The sequence below is a fragment of the Patiria miniata genome, unplaced genomic scaffold (assembly GCF_015706575.1).
Source record: "Patiria miniata isolate m_02_andy unplaced genomic scaffold, ASM1570657v1 HiC_scaffold_16, whole genome shotgun sequence".
Classification (NCBI taxonomy): domain Eukaryota; kingdom Metazoa; phylum Echinodermata; class Asteroidea; order Valvatida; family Asterinidae; genus Patiria; species Patiria miniata.
This window is the reverse complement of record NW_024037054.1, coordinates 9,166,665-9,184,405: the sequence shown is the minus strand read 5'-3', so window position 1 is coordinate 9,184,405 and position 17,741 is coordinate 9,166,665. Positions and strand designations below refer to the sequence as shown.

Genomic DNA, 17,741 nt, shown 5'->3' with positions numbered 1-17,741 from the left:
GATTCTCTACCTTACAATTCCCCAACATCTATAAATTGCAAGAATATGGTTGGTTTTCTTGGATTTTCCAGTATCTACAAGCCCAAAATGTGAAGCCAGTCTGTTTAACAATATTTGCTATAACATACTAATTCTCCAAGTCCATTTGTTTCTGAAAATTGCAGCAAAAGCAAATGTTGTACATTCCCTTTAATTGAATGAATTCTTTTCTCATTGAAAGCAGATGTCAAATTTTCGAAGAATGATTTTTAGGAATTTATTTTTATGCCTATATTTGTTTGGTTTCAGCCTTAAGCCCAAACAGTAACCCCAAGACACAGTGTGTATGTACATGTACATGTTCATTCTATTGCAAGCATGAAGCTGTCCTTGCCCGAATAAAGAAACCACGAGTGGAATACTGTTCAATGTATGTCTTAATATTTACTTAATTGTATGTTCAGTTCTTTGAAATCTGTATTTTCATTTATCATGGCAAACAGACTGCCTTTTTTAACAGATTACAAAACAATGATTCAAAATTCTAGTAAGCCTGAAGACATCAAAATATTTCTTGGCTTTAATTGGTTATAGCATTCAAACGAGCAATTGGTTAATCCATGGTCTATATTCAACTTGAGCAAGCTATTCCTCGGAAGACAGGTTGAGGTAATCATGGCAACAACTTGGAAAATCCTACTCTTTTGAAATTTATTTTCATTAGTTCATAATTATTTCAAGAAAAGAAAAAAAAGGGAAGCTTTTCATTCCAACTTCATGGCAACTGTGTGAGTCATGAAATCATGTTGATCTCAATTAAATTAATCTGAGTATCAACTTAATTCACAGAATCGTTAATGCTGACCGAAGTATTACAGCTTTTTTTGTACTTAAAGGCTGTATTTTTCTATTTTGGAAGACATTCCATCTATCTTAATGTGGCAATAAGAAACTTGAAAATTAAGTCCAAAAAACAATTTACCTATAGCTATTACTCCTTTTAAAAGGAAAACTAATTCTTATTGATTTGAATACTTTAAAAACTCATGAAAATATAATGAACTCTATAAATCATTTACCTTTACTACATTCTGCAGTTAATACAATAGATATAATTACCCAAACAATACCTTGTCAATTATTGCTCCTTAATACAACAATCTAGGAGAAGATCTAGAAAGGAAATTCTTCAGCCTGACACCAGACTTATCCAGACTAACAATGATGAAAAAAAAAATACTGGAATGAGAGTTGTCATGAGAAGTTACAAAGTTAAACAATGTCCTTCAAGACAGTCATCTTTTACTTGATACTTTCATGGATGGTAGAATAAGGAACTTTGACAACCTTAAACATTGCATGTCAAGTAAATTTAAATTTACTACCGAACAACAAAAGTTGAACAATTATTTCTTTTAATAATGAAGACATGATTTCTGTCCTATTTACACTCTAATACTACATTAAAAATCAAATCCCCTACATTTCCATATTAATCCCTTCACCGTAAAGTTGAGCTTTATTCCATGAACAAAATGGTTTTCAGTAAACACAAAAGAAATCATTTAATACATCAGAATTTCATTTTGCAGAATATGGAAATTCAGCAGGCAATGAAATATTTAGTTCTTTAAAATTTCTTATCTTAAATCCAAGTTGTTGCTAGATTACCAGTAACCAATGATCCGGTTTTAAGGGAGAGTAAACCCAGATGGTTTAGGCTTGGTAGCCAAACTCCCTGGCATCGTCTTCAGTGATATCCCCATAACGCCACAGGTTCAGCTGTTACAACAAAATGAAACAAAAGATGTCATTACAACAAGTTTTTCAAAACATTTTAATGGCAGAAGGAAGTCTTTAAATCCCAAGCCCAAGCTTCTCCAAGTCTTTGGGAATTACACACTACTTCTTTACTTTGAACAATTTGAAAAGGAGTACATGGGTACAATGCAAAACTGAAGTCAATTGTAAAATGTGAGATTTCTCATTTCAAGTACAAAAACAAAGAACCATTACAACAAGTCAGAATTGGGAAATACAGCCAAAGTTTGTAGAACACACTAACCACCTTATGAACGTCAACTTACATGAGCCTTGAGAGCACTCTGCTGGGCTTGTGCATACTCGGCCACCATCTTCTGCAGACGTTTCTCACGACGTTGCTCAGCCAACAAGAAACCCTCGCTGACTAATGCCTTGCCAACGTCATCCTCAGGTTCAGGAGTGAGTAGAGTGACATACTCTGTGGTCCCCACACGGTACTCAGTGTTACACAGAAATGTGTTGTTGAGGATATTGCGTTTGACTGCCTCGAGTGCATCCTGTTTGAACTCCTCCTGCCGAATGGATACAAGACATACAAATGTGGTGGTTTGGCATACCTACTGAAAGTCAACAAGTTGAGAAGTTGTAGTTTCAAGTCTTTATTAAATATTCTTCTGAAAATTTCAAGGGATAAGAATCATATTCGGTTGTATTTGGACAGCCTCAACTACATCCTGTTTGAAGTTTTAACTCGAACAAATGAATGGTAAAAGCAGGTACAATTGCAATGGATTCCACCAAAAAAAAATCTGAAGAATAATCCAGACTTATACAGAAAGAAACTTTCTGTCTGAATTCCTGATATGGCAAATGAAAAAAAAAACCAAGTGACACTCACATCTTTAGGAAGCATAACACAAGCCAAGTAGAAGTGATGTGCTTGTGGCTGCTGTGTGTGGTAGCCTGGCGGCATGGCACCGATATTAGCAGCTGTTACAACATCCGACTGGGAGAGAAAAACAAGACAAAATCCTCTCCAAATTTGAAGTGAAGTCTAGGTAATTGACTTAATGTTTCAGCTTTCATGGTAACTATTTTCATGTGCGCCAAGTCACAATATCTGTGCTGCACACAGGTGGTTCAACGATGTGGCTCCTAGACCAACTTGGGGGTGATTTGAAGGATTTACTTCACAAGCTCTTGAAATACAACAAGCATGAGGTGCTTGCAACAATTTCAATGAAGAGCAAATCCAACTGAAAAAATTACATCACCTCCAAACAAGAATTCAACTACTAAAATGCATATTAACTATAGCAAGCACCATCTTCTCGTATATACATGTATTGTCCAAGAGGTTTAATTCACGAGTTACATTTTGTATACATAAATTACGTTGCTTACAAACATTATACAACAATATAAAACCGTCCAAGAAAAAAACTAAACTGCTATAGGTGCTTAAACTAATGAACCAGCTACTCACATTTCCATAATCCAAGAAAAACACCAAGATCTTGTCCTTGTTGTACACTTTTTGTACTCTGGCTCTGTACCACTCTCCGTCAACAAACTTGGCAACGCAGACGTCTCCTTTCTTAGGAGTGAAAGCCCCCGGGAGGGGAGGTGCTGCTGCAATCTCAGCGCGTAGTTGCTCCATAAACTTCTCAAACTGCTTGCCTGGAATAATACAAACCGAATTTTACGTCAAATCTGAAATCCTTTCAGATGTTCTTTAAAATCCCCTGCTGAAACGTTAAAGGCTCTTGGAGAAAGAAAAAAAGTTTGTTCCCTCTGAAACATAAACAGGGAGAAATGGCCTGTTGAGCACGTAGGATTACACAGGATTATATCTAAACTTCAAAAATCTGAAAGTTACTGTCTATTAATCCTAACCTCCTTAAGTTTACTTTGGGGTAAAGTACCACATACTTCATAGTATTACAGATATTATGTATGCAGTACCCAAATGCATATTAAAACATGCTATGAGTGTTTATCTGCTGAAGTACTGCATACTACAGTTTACTACTAGTACAGAGCAAGAAAAAAACCGATACCCAAACCTCAAAAAATGTATTTCATATTTGAAAATAATAATGACTGGAAAGCCAATTTCATAAACTACTTTTTGGTGAAAAAAAATACATAAATTGCTCAATCCGTTCACAGTATATCACCACTTAAACACAATGACCCTAAAACCGCTTTCGTCCAAAAATGTGATTTCAAGAATCATCGTCCAATTCTCTTCAAACATCACCAGTGATAAAACCTCAGTTTAAAACTTAAAAATCCTTTTGAAGGCCTGTCTTTTGAAAAAAAGTTGATTGTATAAATCATATTGTTTGCCTTAGCAGGGTTGTTAATAAACATATTGTGTACTGCAGTTGTTGAAACAAGTATTCTGTGTCATTTTCTTTGTTGTTCCAAACAGTCAGAACACACAATAAATTGGGGGGGGGGGGCATTTGGACGAAACAGGTATTTGGGTCATTCTGTTAAAATGGTGATATTCTTTGAATGGATTGAGCAATTTCAGTAATTTTTTCTTCTAAAAGTAGTTTCTGAAATTGGCTTTCCAGTCATTATTTTTGGTGCTGCATATTTTTTCAAATATGAAACATATTTTGGGGGGTTTGGGTTCAGCTTTTTTGACTCACCCAGTATTTTGTAGCTTAAGTTGAGGTTAGGGTTAAAGTCCAGTATGACTTTTAGCAAGAACAAATTAGGAAACAAGTTGAATAGTATTTGATTTCTGATGAGGTTGTAAGCTAACAACTTACCTGACTCAACAAGTTGGGCATAGAAATCCAGTTCATTGCCAGTCTCAGTCACCACAATGAGTTTATAGTTCGTCTTGCGTTCTGCAGTCTCCTCAACAACTACCAGTGTCTTCGGCTCTTCAAACTTCTCCCAAACCTGTCCAAATTGTGATTGACATGGAATCAGATATCAACAGAGGGCAGCAACTCTATATTTGCATATCTTGTTGTTTGCAAACAAATATTGACTTTTGTGCACATTGATCAACAAGCTCACTTTCAAAATGTTCTCAATTTGCCCTTGTGAAGAGATGTCGCAACACTTTCAACAACGCTTGCCTACAGCCAACTCACCAAATTGATTAATTTGAACACATATAAATGATTTAACTATGATATACAATTAGTGTCAATGAATTTTGAGATAGTAGCACAGTATGTGTAAACCATTGTTAGCACGTACAGTCTGACCTTCACACGTACACCTACAGAATTGCAATTGTAAGTGTCCTCATTCGGCACCAGTTCACAGAGGACCTCAACAACAGACTCAACAGTTATTCCAAGGATTCGTTCAACCAAACCCACCTTGAGTTTAGCTTCCTTAGCCTTCTCTTCAGCCGCTTGAATGGCACGTGCATAGCTGCTTCGTTCAGCAGTAAAATGCATCTTGGACAGGCCTTGTTCAACGAGAGCAACAGAGAGATTGACACCCTCCACAAACAGCCAGCCAATAAAATTGCCAGCTTTGTCGATGGACTCAACTTCCACTTCAACCTGTAGAATAAGTACATGTACATAAAGTCTTGAACATTAAAGGTAAGGAATTACATTAGAATTGAATAGAATTGGGATGAAGGTTTCCAGTAATACCTCTCTCTGTAGAACCAATTCTTTGGTATACTGCAAAGCTTCTTCAGAGTATGGTTCTGATTCAGTTGGCCCACCGGGTCCAGTCCGAGCCATCTTGGGACATGTTATCCCTGCAACCAAAATTGACATGAACAAGTGCTGAATTATAGGATCCTTGACAACCGTTTATTAGCATCTTACCTAGCAGGCTACTGTTTATTTCGAACCCTGGGTAAGCTCTCAAAAACAACTGCAGTAAAAATATCACAAAGTCACAAAGAACAGCACTGAACTCAGAGCTCTCACCATCTTAACAAAAAAAATCAATCTAAATATGACTCACCAGCTAAGAGGAATGTAATCAGACAGGTTTCTTTAGGAAGGAACAGACGGACTCGAGATCCACTGGCCACAAATTCCACAATAGCGTTGCTGCGTCCAGCACGTTGCAGGAACGGAAGGAATTGCTTGGCCTTCTGTGGCTCCTGCAAGTATATAAATATTGACGATAAAGATTCAAGGGGATCATTCTGAAGTTGCCTACTCCAAGCCAAAAGGTCTGACAAGATGCACCTACACTTGTTCCCATAGCCTAGATGTACAGCGTGACGAGGTGGTGCACAGCGTGACGAGGCAGTAATGTTGATGTGGCAGTAATGTTGATGTGGCAGTACTTTCCTCACAATTAAATTACAGTCGGCTCCAGTAAGTACGAAAACGGTTAGGATGAAATTCTGGTTATTACAAACACATATCTTCCGTCCCGCAAAATTGTGCACATTTCTATGGGGATAAATTCGCTTAAGACGAAATCGGACAGTACAAAATTTCTATAAAAATGAAAGGTTTTGGTGACCCCCTTGTGTAAAAAGCATTGTTAGCGACCCATTTATTTAAAAAAACAAAAAAAATGTAACCACAAAAGCTTTACTTCACAGCTTTTTTTTTCTTTCAGACCTAATCTGAAAGCAACATAATTATGGTCATCAATGGGTTTAAATCAGTACTGTCTTAGTGGTACATCCACTAATCAGGCCCTGTGGTTACTAACAAAGGCCTGTGAAATCGTGCTGATGATACCATGATACAATGACACCCAGACAGCAACAGAAGAAACCACAAGCCAGGAATAATCACCAAGTATGTGACATCTGTACCCAAGCTGACATGGACAACGAGACCTACGTGGACACGCTGCTAGGACAAATTTGTCCGACGCAGCTTTCAATGAATTAAGCCAACCCAACAAATTCAAATGGCCTTTTTTTCAATTAAAAAATATAGATTGCCATATTGGCAAATAAATATAAAGAATGAAAACACACCAGATCAACAATTTTCCACCAACCCTTTGTTACCCCAAACGATTCCCGCGCCATCAAAAAAAGTCTAAAAGTTACGTTCATATCCCCTGTTTGTTACCTGATTGAACTGAATCCTAACTTAGAAACATGAACTCCCAAACGTAACCTAACTATCATTTTAGCCCATACCACAAAAACAATTCTTGCAAGATCTTGTGAATTCATAATCAAAACATGAATTTGTGATTCTGATGCAAACCAAACCTGCTGCATCACAGTGCACGCTGCACCCCCACCTAAACAGATGAAATGCATTGGGCAGTAATGACTCTGAAAAAAACTTTTGCTTTTTACGCTTTCTTGTGACTGTTGGGATGTGGTTTCTTATGGACTGGCCAAACAAAACTTTTGAGATAAACAGAGGTACCTGTGGAGGCATTTCGAGTTACGGGGGTATTCATGAACCCAGTATCTTATTCTCTTGACAGGGAAGAAATGTTACTTTGAGGTAAACAGAGTCTCAAGTTATCCAAATGCGAGTTAAAAAGAGTTTACTGCACTCCCTTGCATTATTGACTAATCCTAGTTTGCTGTCACTGCACACTCATGCAGGACCCCTTCAATTGCGAAAGCCATTGTTTGGACATTACATCACAGGGCAGTCGTGTTGCAGTTTGCACAATAGCTGGCCCTACTCCTCTGCCATCGAAGGGGGCCTCTGTGAATGTACAATGATAGTGTGTTTGGATTGGTCTGTATTGACATTTTCTTTCACCTTTTCTCATAGGTTTTTGGACTGCTCTGTAGTACATTGATATCATTAACTTTCAAGTCTCCTTGACTTATTACCAAGAGTAACAAAAACATAATCTGATGATTCAAGTATTTGAAAGTTGCATCTTACCCCTGATGTGTCTGCGATTCTGTGGATGGGATACTCCTTCTTACTGTGGATGCCTTTACTATTCTTGATTGCCCGTGTCTCAGCAGTCAGGAGGGCATCATAGTGCGCTGATCGTTGGTCATCATCCTGACGATAACGAATCACACTACAAAGCCCCTTACTTACAAGGGCTTCAGCTACATTGCTATTGAAACAAATCCATGAAACAGAAATGTTAGATACATCTATGAAAGTGCAATCCTATTTGAGACACAATTCACATTTTGTTAGATTTGGATCTAGGTCTTTATTGTGTATTCATAAATATCTAAGACATCATACCAATACCTATTGGTCGAGAGCCCGTCACGTGGGTGGTTTTAAATGGTTGATAAAACACTAGCTTTGAATGCAAGGCTGCCCCGTATCAGCAACATGAGATTATCACTGGCCACGCAGAGTATTACCTGCTCTGCAATACCACGGTATATACCCAATCCATCACAGCACAAAGCCTACGTACATACGTACGTACGTACGTACACACGTACGCATGTACACCCTAGAGTAATATTGTATGCGCACATGTACCGCCCTTTAGTGCGAGTCCAGCTCATGCTCCATAGGAACACAGCCTTGATGATTCTGTCACTTCCAGGTTTTGTTTTGCTTTACTTTGTATCGCGAATCCCTGGTAAATGAGGGGGGGGGGGGGTTGAGAGGATATGTTGGTTTGGTAACCCAATACCGGCACATGCTCGAAGCGACCCACAGCATGTTTCAAAACAGTGTTATGCGTCCAATCAAGGGCCAATCAGATCCGCTCGATCGTAAGCAGCTCATTCTAGTTATAACTGCAAAACCCGGAAGTTACAGTTAAATCAAGGCTGTGGCCCTGTCAGACCACAGGCAGTATGTACATGTACTGTGTGCATGCACTGTGTGCCGGGTATAATAAAATGTAGTATGATGTGACGGATCAGGGTTCGCCGTGTGTGTGGACCTGTGAGCCCGGTATAATACATGGCCATCGATGCCCGCACACTGATCATGCACACAGACTTGTATTCAAGGCTAAAAAAACACTGACTGGTTTTCAACACTTTTTTCTGGTTTTGTACCACATCGAGCAGTACGCGCCACGCACACATCAATTTCCATATAAGGAGATTTTTAGTACTACTCACGAAAGGCACATACCATAAAGATTGCTAGAGAGGTGTTTCACAAAACATGAATTAGACATGTTGAAAAAAATGGTTGGAAATATATCATTTTTGTGCAAACCCAATTAACCCAACAGCTTGGGGTCGGTTCAAGGGAATATACAACATTTGCTTTTGCTGTTATTTTCAGAAATGGATGGATTTAGGGGGTTAGTACTTTATAGCCAATATTGTCACACAGACTTGTTTTAAGTTTGGTTCTCATAGATGCTGGAAAAACCAAGAAAAATCAAACATGTTTCTGTAGTCTGGTTCCCTGACCCCATTTTTAATTAAACAGAGCACTTTATAAACATCGGGAAATTGTACAGTCAGGGAACCAGCCTAGCTGGCTTGTACCCACTCATAGGTGTGTAATCGATTGCAAACAAAATGAGGACTGACTAAATATGGTAGATTGGGGGCAGTATTTGAAAAAGCCAGTTTTTTCCGACGCTTGTCGGCCAACCAGCGTTTGAAATTGATACAAATATGATAGCACACTAGGTGCCATGATTTTACAGGATGTTTTAAACTGTCATTCACTAAAAGTCCAGTCAGGTATTTCATAATAATTTGGTAGTTTTGTTTTTTGGTGTTTGCAAATGTTGTAGAGTCCCTTTAAGCCATCTTGTGAAAAACCAAAAATAAACAATAAACCAAAAGATTTGTTGAAAAATGGCCAACCACATATTAATTCCCTTATGAAAAGTAGAGTCAAGCTTACATTCCGCCAATAGTGACCGTCACACATGTCTTCTCTGGATATCCTTCATTGGCAGGCTTGATGTAATCCACAGAAACGTTGACTTTTTTGCCTATCAGCTTCTTACGCAAGAACTCTCGAGCTTCAAACATGTAGGGCACATCATATAGAGGGCGCACTCGTCTCTCAGGCTGGGGTAATGGAAATGGTATGATTTTAATAAGAAGAGCTTTCATTGATAACTTTATGATTAGTCGTACTTACAAATTTGCTTGCCTGATAGGAAGTCATGTCCACATTCAGTTCACAATGTATACGTAATTAAGTCCTTACAGTCATGAAGTTACGTAAGTTACCTCGATTATACGAATTTTTTTTAAAAGTTAGGTTCCCATGAAAGCATTTATATAGAAATCAGCCTTAAATTTCCCACAATGTTTTGTATATACAGTTTTTCAATATAACTGAAAAATACAATTTGCAGTGTGTGGATCTAAACCCTCAGGAAGCACCCAGTCTCCTCAAGTTGACATTAAGATGTTTATGTCTTACCTTGGCCGGTTCATCGTCTTTTCCATTCTCCTTGCTATCTTTTGCCTGTTGTGTCAGTCTTGGTGGTCGAATACTGGACAGAGTCACCTTGCGATACTCCCCAGAAGTAGTTTTCAAGAGCAGCGCATCAGCATTGATAACCTCTACAACCTAAACAAATTGGACAAGATGGGTAGAAGCAAATTAGAAATAATTCCTTTATAAATACAATAATAAACTTTTCTGCAGTTTGTTTTCGACTGAAAGTGCTGACTCTATAACAAGTTCACATTTGGGTATCAGTGCATACCAATGGAGCCTAGAGTTACCCAAACAATGAGGCACCAAGGACACCTTAGCTCCCGGTACCTCAAGCATTATCTAGTCAACAGAGCGAGTTGGAACGTGTCCGAAAGTAAAGAACACGTCTCACAGAACTGTACATGATATTGTCTACGAGTAACATTTAACAAGGATTTGCACACAATATAAGTGACAGCCAAGTGTTTGCAGTCCAGCATTCAAGGTACAGTCAAATCTCAATAAGTCAAATCTCAAGGGAATGGATATAAAATTTGAGATATCCGAAGTTTGAGTTAAGCAAATTTCCAAATTTTTCTAGGATCATGTACATATGCATGCACATGAATGGCTTTCACTGTAACTCGCTATGCCTGGCTAAGAAATGGACACGTTATTTGGCTCACCTCCTTCTTTTTATGATTTCAATGATGTACTCTTTTTCAATCACAATTCATCATTTTGCTCAGATTTTATATTTTTCTTACCTAACAGTGTCTGTTCTATGGATATATATAACAATAATCCACTGAAATTGTGAAACTTTGTGTAGAAAATCGTTATTTCATGTCGTTTGTCTATGTCTAGTCTAGCGATCACACGATGCATCGAGTGCACCATGCTCGGGGTTTTCCAATGTGCAGTCACATAACCGGTCCTATTTGATCGATAGAGGGCGTCCAAGCTGCACTAGCTAGGTCAGCGGTAACGATCATGCTAACTTGAAGGCCAGGCGCGCTTTTCTAATGCGGTCACATGGCCCTTCGCAAAGAGCCAGCAATTGGACCAGCCGGCGTGCTGGCTACAATTGGCCAACGGTAGCGATCTGCCTAACTGGAAAGCCGGGATTTGTTGCGTTACGACCTTGAGTCCCATCACAATGGCATCGTGTACGCTGCATCCCCACACGAAAAGACAAAGTGCGTGCAGCAATAATGACTCATGAAAACAGTTTCGCAATTTTTTTACGCTTCTTTTACTGTTTAGGCTGCGATTTCTCATGGACTAGCCAAACAAAAGTTCAAGTTAAACGGAGGTACTGGTACGGGTATTTCGAGTTACGGGGGTATTCATGTACATATCTTATTTTCTTAACGGGAATGAAGTATCACTTCGAGATAAACAGAGTTTTGAGTTGTCTAAGTTTGAGTTATGGCAATTACACTGTACAAGACTCTTACCTTTCCAGTGTAAGTCTTCTCCTCCGCATTTATTGGCACAGCGTTGGATTTGTAGTCCTTCCAAATACGAAGCTGTTTTTCCTTGGCTTTCCTGATGATTAAAAGAAGAGCCACAGATGCTTGTCACAAATACGTGTTGGTAATAATTGATAAGTTAGCAATGTGACAATTATATCTACCACAATGCCACACCCAAATCAAGCACTTAAATTTACATACAGGATTCTCAACGTTATGGAAGTTAATGCCAATCTGACCAAAACTATGTCTTGACAATTATAAGATACACTTTGCTACAAATTTTGTAAAGATAATTTTTACTTTTCTGCAGCCCGTAGATTTTCAGCTCCATGTGTTACAGTAGCAATGCTCCAATCCACACAGCGAGCCAGACCCTCAGCCAGGAGAAATTCAGCAATGTTTCCTTTCTGTTGACACAAGTACAACAAATATTTACTTTATAAGAGGACATCAGATCACTGACCCAACAGATCAATGACTCTGCAGAATGCTTGAGTTTGACATTCTTTGTTTATACTTAACATACAACAAAACTGATTAACAACAAAGATACAAGTCAGGTATTTACTGGGTGTATGACAGAGCCAAGGTAATTCTGGTTAGACACTCCCTCCAGGATGATCTTGACATCACGCTGAAGTAGACGAGATTCAGTGAAGTATTTGGCCTCACTGGCAAAAGGCTCAGCAACTTCGGAGTCTCCATCTCTGCGGAACATTGGGCACTGAAAGAAAAATATAAACCAAGACTATTCTACAAATGTGGCCAAGGGTTTAAAATGTTAGCTAAGAATTTAAAGAGGAGGCCCCAATTTTTAATTTTTTTATTTTGGAATCTCGGAATTCTGTTTGTCTTTTCTAACTGCCTTTTTAGCTCATATGCAGATAACGATGTCTCTCCAATCATTTTTGTACAAACCATTGTTTGACTACTACAGAAATCAAATCACTTTTTAAAGAAAGTGAGCCAAGCCGACTCCTCTGGGAATTGGAAGCCCTCTAGTGGCATAAACACAACCAGCTTATTCTGCTCTGTGTGTACACCTCGCACAGCCTGTAATGTTGTGCAAACTCGACCCGAAACCAAAACTGACCCGACCAGAAACCAACTTCGGGTCAATTCTCTCCATCATTTCAGTCAGGTCGGTTTTGGTTTTGCGTTTCCGGTTTTTGGGTCGGGTCAGGTCGGGTCAGTAAACCGTAATAAACCCAAAAAATGAAACAGTACGGAAATTCATGCAATAATATTGCAGAGTTACTGTGGCAGGTACGACCAATGTCAATCCACCACTCAAATGTGCATGTGGTCTGCGGTCTATCACACACAGTCTATAACGTGTAGGCCCCAACAGTTTAGATAAAGTTATGAGTCTTCACCATATGGTATGATTCTTTACTGAGAGATGATTTGATTTCATTTGACATGGGTAAGTTCAGGCACAAAAAGCGTACACAGTTGTCCAAGCCAGATATTTGGGTTTTTGCAGGTCGCTTTGGTTTCAGGTAGGTCGGGTCGGTTTTTGCTTGATTTTCGTTGGGTCGGGTTTGGGGAGTTCAGATCGGTTTCTGTTCGGATTCCGTTTATATCTATAATGTTTCCGGTAGGTTTGACCTGGCCAACCCGACCCGATGCACAACATTAACAGCCTTGTGTCTTTTACTGGCAGTACAGACGGGGTATCACACACGAGTCACCATTTTCTATTAAAATGCAGACTATGTACCTTTACTCCTGACAGCATGACTGTGACATGATGGAATGATGGAATCAGAAAAGCACGGACGGTGCAGCCATCACGCACATGTTCAATCACAGCTATAAAGGCAAAGACAATTTTTTTTTAATTCATGATGACATCTTTCCTTGCACGTCTTTTTTTACCATTTTATCACCTGTACTACATTGTATTACATTGTCTTTATTCAATTATAAATTCATAAAACCATGGAGTTCTCAGGCGGTGCTGCAGAGAGTAATAATGACTTTTAAAGGATTAAGATATTTTTCTCAAACCTGTCTTGTTTGAATTGTCCTTTTTTTGAGAGCAAAAAGATTTCACCAACAAAAATACCTCAATTTGGATTGATTTCAGACTTGACCCTCATTTCACGGAACCATGTTCCAGAAGATAATTTTTTTCTTGATTTATTATCAATCACCATGATCACAACAAGGGTGGACAGCAGAACAAAAAATGTCTTCAATAATGTGTTTTTCCCAAGCGGTTCACGGCTTGGAGCTAATATGTAATAGAATCCAACATGAATACAAAATCTCACCGTCTTGTTCCTTTCCATGAAGACTGTCAACGAAATTCCTGGGGTTTTCAATTACCCACTTGACATCCCGCACCCCAGCACCTGAGGAGCTACCCGCCCATTTGCCCTTCTTGGCTGCTTTAGCTGTATCCTCCAAAAGGTTCAGCTGGTTCTGATCACTTTAAGACAACGAAGAAGGGGGAAATTGAATTTGGTTTAACTTTCAAAGTCTGAATATGACATTCATTCCTTGAGTTGTCAATCAAACTCCAGTTCATTCTTTGGCAAAATGTATAGCTATTCTCTAGTTTTCTGGAATCTCCTGAGAATCTTGGCAACACTTTATGTTTGGCGATGGCAACACTTTTTGTTTGGCGAGTAGGTTTTTGCAGTCACCAATGCACCATTTTCAACTCGGTGCTTTCGGAGTTGAATCTGAACTGAGTAAATTATAGCATATTTGTGGTCAAACTTTTGCATCAATCATACAGCATAATTCCTGTGCTGAAAACATATATGTGTACCGTAAAGTTAATCTTATTTCTTACCCTTCAAATCTTATCAATTCATTACATTCTACATGTGGGAAGGAATCAATTAGGATTAATGCGCCAGGCCCACAAACTGTTACGATTTGTTACAATTATAACAGGGCAACTCCTACAGTTAAGCAATATGACAGGTTCAACTTACTCGCTTGGTTTGATGCCACCCCGCCTGACTTCTACTAAACCCTCTGCAACAATGGACTCGGTCACATTCTCAGAAACTTGGTCTGTGATAAGAAGGGACAATATATTGTCATAGAAAACGCAGAAACAAATATCCCAAAGATTACAAAAGAGATTCAGCTGAATTCAGTACTTTTACACATCCATATTTAAGATTTCAGTCATTCTTTGCAAATCTGTATTCCTTGCCCTCATAGCCAATAACAACTCTATTAGCATAGTGTTTAAATTCAAGTGGCATCCACCATCACCAGTGATACACCAATGGTGCAGTGACGCTTAGAAAATATCCAAAAAATACAGAAATCCTTCTCTGTTGACAAGGCCAAATAAAAAAATTAAAAAAACATGTTTAGCATCCTGAAAGGAAGGAGGAACCCCCTTTCATTTTCTTCAAAAACGACCGGCCAGGCTATTTTTCAAGATGGCCGCCAGCTTTTTTTTTTAAATGGCCGCCACTTGGACTCAGAAAATGACATACCAGCTTTATATGAGTTAGATGTAGCAGAGAAAGAGGCCAAAATGATGTCACTGTTTAAAATTTATAATTTTTTCGGGTTTTTCTTTTCCCAAAAAAACCAACAACAACTGTTTTAGCCTCTGAAGAAGAACTTGCTAACTTCGCAACGTCAGGCCACATTAATTTTTAGAAAAACAAAAAGAGACGCTTAACATGTTTGTTTTATTATTTTTGACATTCAGATTTTAGACTATCCATTTATATAAGGGCTATTCCATACATTTGGACGTACATGTCAGGCACTTTAATGAGCTATTGTTGAAAAAGTGAATGTGATACATAGCTAATAATGTGTCATCAAATGAGTAGAAAACAATTACAGACCAAACTATTAGTACACCACCACCTTAATGACCTCGTACATGTACATCATGTGGACGGACATACGTTGGATTTTATGGTTTTGCCGATAGCTCACCTTTCCCTGAAGGCAGATAAATGCAGCCATATGCGCGTCCACTCCCCGGTGCAGTGTACTCAACAGTAAAATTGACCTCTTTTCCAACGAGTTTCTTCCGCAGATATTCACGGGCCTCCCATGCATAAGGCTACAGTTTAAAAAAAAAAACAACATCAACTGACTTATTTCAAACCTTAAACTTAAACACCTTCTGAGTTGCATGTCTTGTTTCAATTAATATCAAATAGTCCACAACAAAGTTCTCTTGAGCATCTACTTGAATAGAATTGCCCGAAATATTGGTTGAACCTGGAAGTCACAATAATACAGTGATCTACATGCATGTACCAATTATTCTTTTCAACCTTATGTTTGCCGTCAAATTTGTCAATCTCCTATAATGTGTCCAAAGTAAAATAAGTTTTAAATCGGAACCTACCTCATCTTTGGTTTCCACTGAGTTCTCAATGTTTGGATTGGCTTTTCTTGCCAACTTGGGGGCAGTCACATTGGACAAGCATATTTGTCTTTCTGGAGGAGGCCCTCCTTTTGGTTGGCCTCGTATGATAACAGCATCGCCAGACAGAACCTGAAAGACAGTGCAAGGATTAAACGTCAAATCAATCCCTCATAATACTTTAAAACCTTCATGGCCCTAAATTTTCTTAAGTCCAACATTAGGTTTTCCAGTATTTTGAATGACACAGGACTGCACAACTCAGTCAACATTAACCCTAGCTTTCCCCAAACCTCCAAAATCCTCCTGGCAAAATAACGGTTTTGCAGGATTGAGGCTATATGGCAAAAATGTGTGGCTGATTTAGGAGGATGCACTGTGTCAAGGTATTGGGCCGGACCTTGTGTTGTTTATGCTCAGCCGTGTATAAATCTAGGCCTATATTATACTAGAAATCCTCCGCACTGCTCCAGGATGTCACTAGCTCTGCTTCAACATATTGATAGTGATTGATGGAGGATTTTGCAGGATTGAGGCAGTGGTCACCCCTCTGAAGACCACATTCAAGAAATAACGGCGGACTTTGAAGGATTGAGGCTGTATGAAATTTTTATACGGAGCCAGTTGTAGGATTTTTCAGGATTGAGGTTATACATCCTAGAAAAAATGCCTGTTAGAGCAGACTTATGGCCCTTGTTTTTACTAAAACAGACAAAAAATTACTGCTTAGGCCAAAAAAAATATATTTCTGCTTACGATTACATGGCATTTGAAAATAGGGTAGGTAGGGAATTTTCTTTGTTCGCAATTTTTTTTCGTAGTCAAGGGTGAAAGGCATAGGCGTCGCCAGGATTTTTCCCGGGGGGGGGGGGCCTAAGCAAATTTTCCCCCAAAATTTCTTAACTTTTTCATTAATATATTCTCAATTTATCATTTTTCCGAGCATGAGCAGGGGAGCATTTGTACTACCCCCCCCCCCCTCCCCCACATCAAATAAACAGCAATACGGCTTTTTTTTGTTGGTTTTTTCCTCTTAAGAAATCTTAAGAATTTGATTGGGGGTACAAGTGAAAATGGTCAAAAAAAAATTTGGTAAACGAGATATGGCTATCATTCTCCACTATCGCCCTACTCTTCTATCGCACTAACATGTCCAAATGTTAAAAAAGTGATTCGTAGAGTCCTAGTTACTTGGACCATGGAGGAATAACACACTTTCAAAAAAGAATAACACACTTTCCCAAAACAAAAAAATTTAAAAAACATTTGGCAAGAGAAAATCGAGGCAGAGGTGATGAAAACCTAAAAATCAATTTCGATTTGCCTAAAATCAAGTTTACAGTTTAATTAATTAGAAATTAAATCACCAAAGCTGGATTAGAAATTGTGAATGTGCGTTTTAGTTATTGGACTGAATTATTTTCATGATGTAACTGTACGTGTCACTGCAATAAGAAATAAGTGTATGCCATCAATCTTTAACCATCCTCCAAAAATGCACTTTTTCCAACCCCGACGTACATACGCATTTTTGTATTAACACAAACATATGGAAGATTTTAGACGGCCATTTGTGTACGTGTACACGTACGTCATACGTGTGTCATGACTGTAGTGTACACGAACGTGCGTGCACGTACAAGTCGTACTTCTGGACCAGAAATTCAACGCCGTTTTACTCAATTTCAAAATTGATTGAAAATCACAGAGACTATTTCAAACGAAAGATACGATCTTTGTCTATCTATGTCAACTTTCAAAACAAGATTTCCGTACCTGTTTGACGATTCCTCGCATCAAATTCTGAGGCGGTTGTGTAGCAGCCATTGCGAGCAACGTGCAAGTTTTGAGGGGAAAGGCTTTGTCACGTGATTTAAAGGTCAA

General features: G+C 38.7%; 1 protein-coding gene across 1 annotated transcript; it reads right to left on the bottom strand.

Moving 5' to 3' along the window:
* Nucleotides 1–398: 398 nt before the first annotated feature.
* LOC119722920 (staphylococcal nuclease domain-containing protein 1-like) lies at nt 399–17,740 on the bottom strand. The gene is made up of 20 exons (XM_038193328.1): nt 17,634–17,740; nt 15,840–15,989; nt 15,419–15,548; nt 14,443–14,524; nt 13,771–13,928; nt 13,215–13,306; nt 12,060–12,215; nt 11,792–11,898; nt 11,471–11,561; nt 10,011–10,160; nt 9,480–9,649; nt 7,569–7,752; nt 5,704–5,845; nt 5,382–5,491; nt 5,097–5,285; nt 4,530–4,665; nt 3,230–3,423; nt 2,642–2,749; nt 2,067–2,315; nt 399–1,761 (listed from the first exon to the last, which is right to left on the bottom strand). The coding sequence occupies exons 1-20, from the start codon at nt 17,682–17,684 to the stop codon at nt 1,696–1,698; spliced, it is 2,715 nt and encodes a 904-aa protein (XP_038049256.1). The 5' UTR covers nt 17,685–17,740; the 3' UTR covers nt 399–1,695.
* Between the last annotated feature and the right edge of the window lies 1 nt (nt 17,741).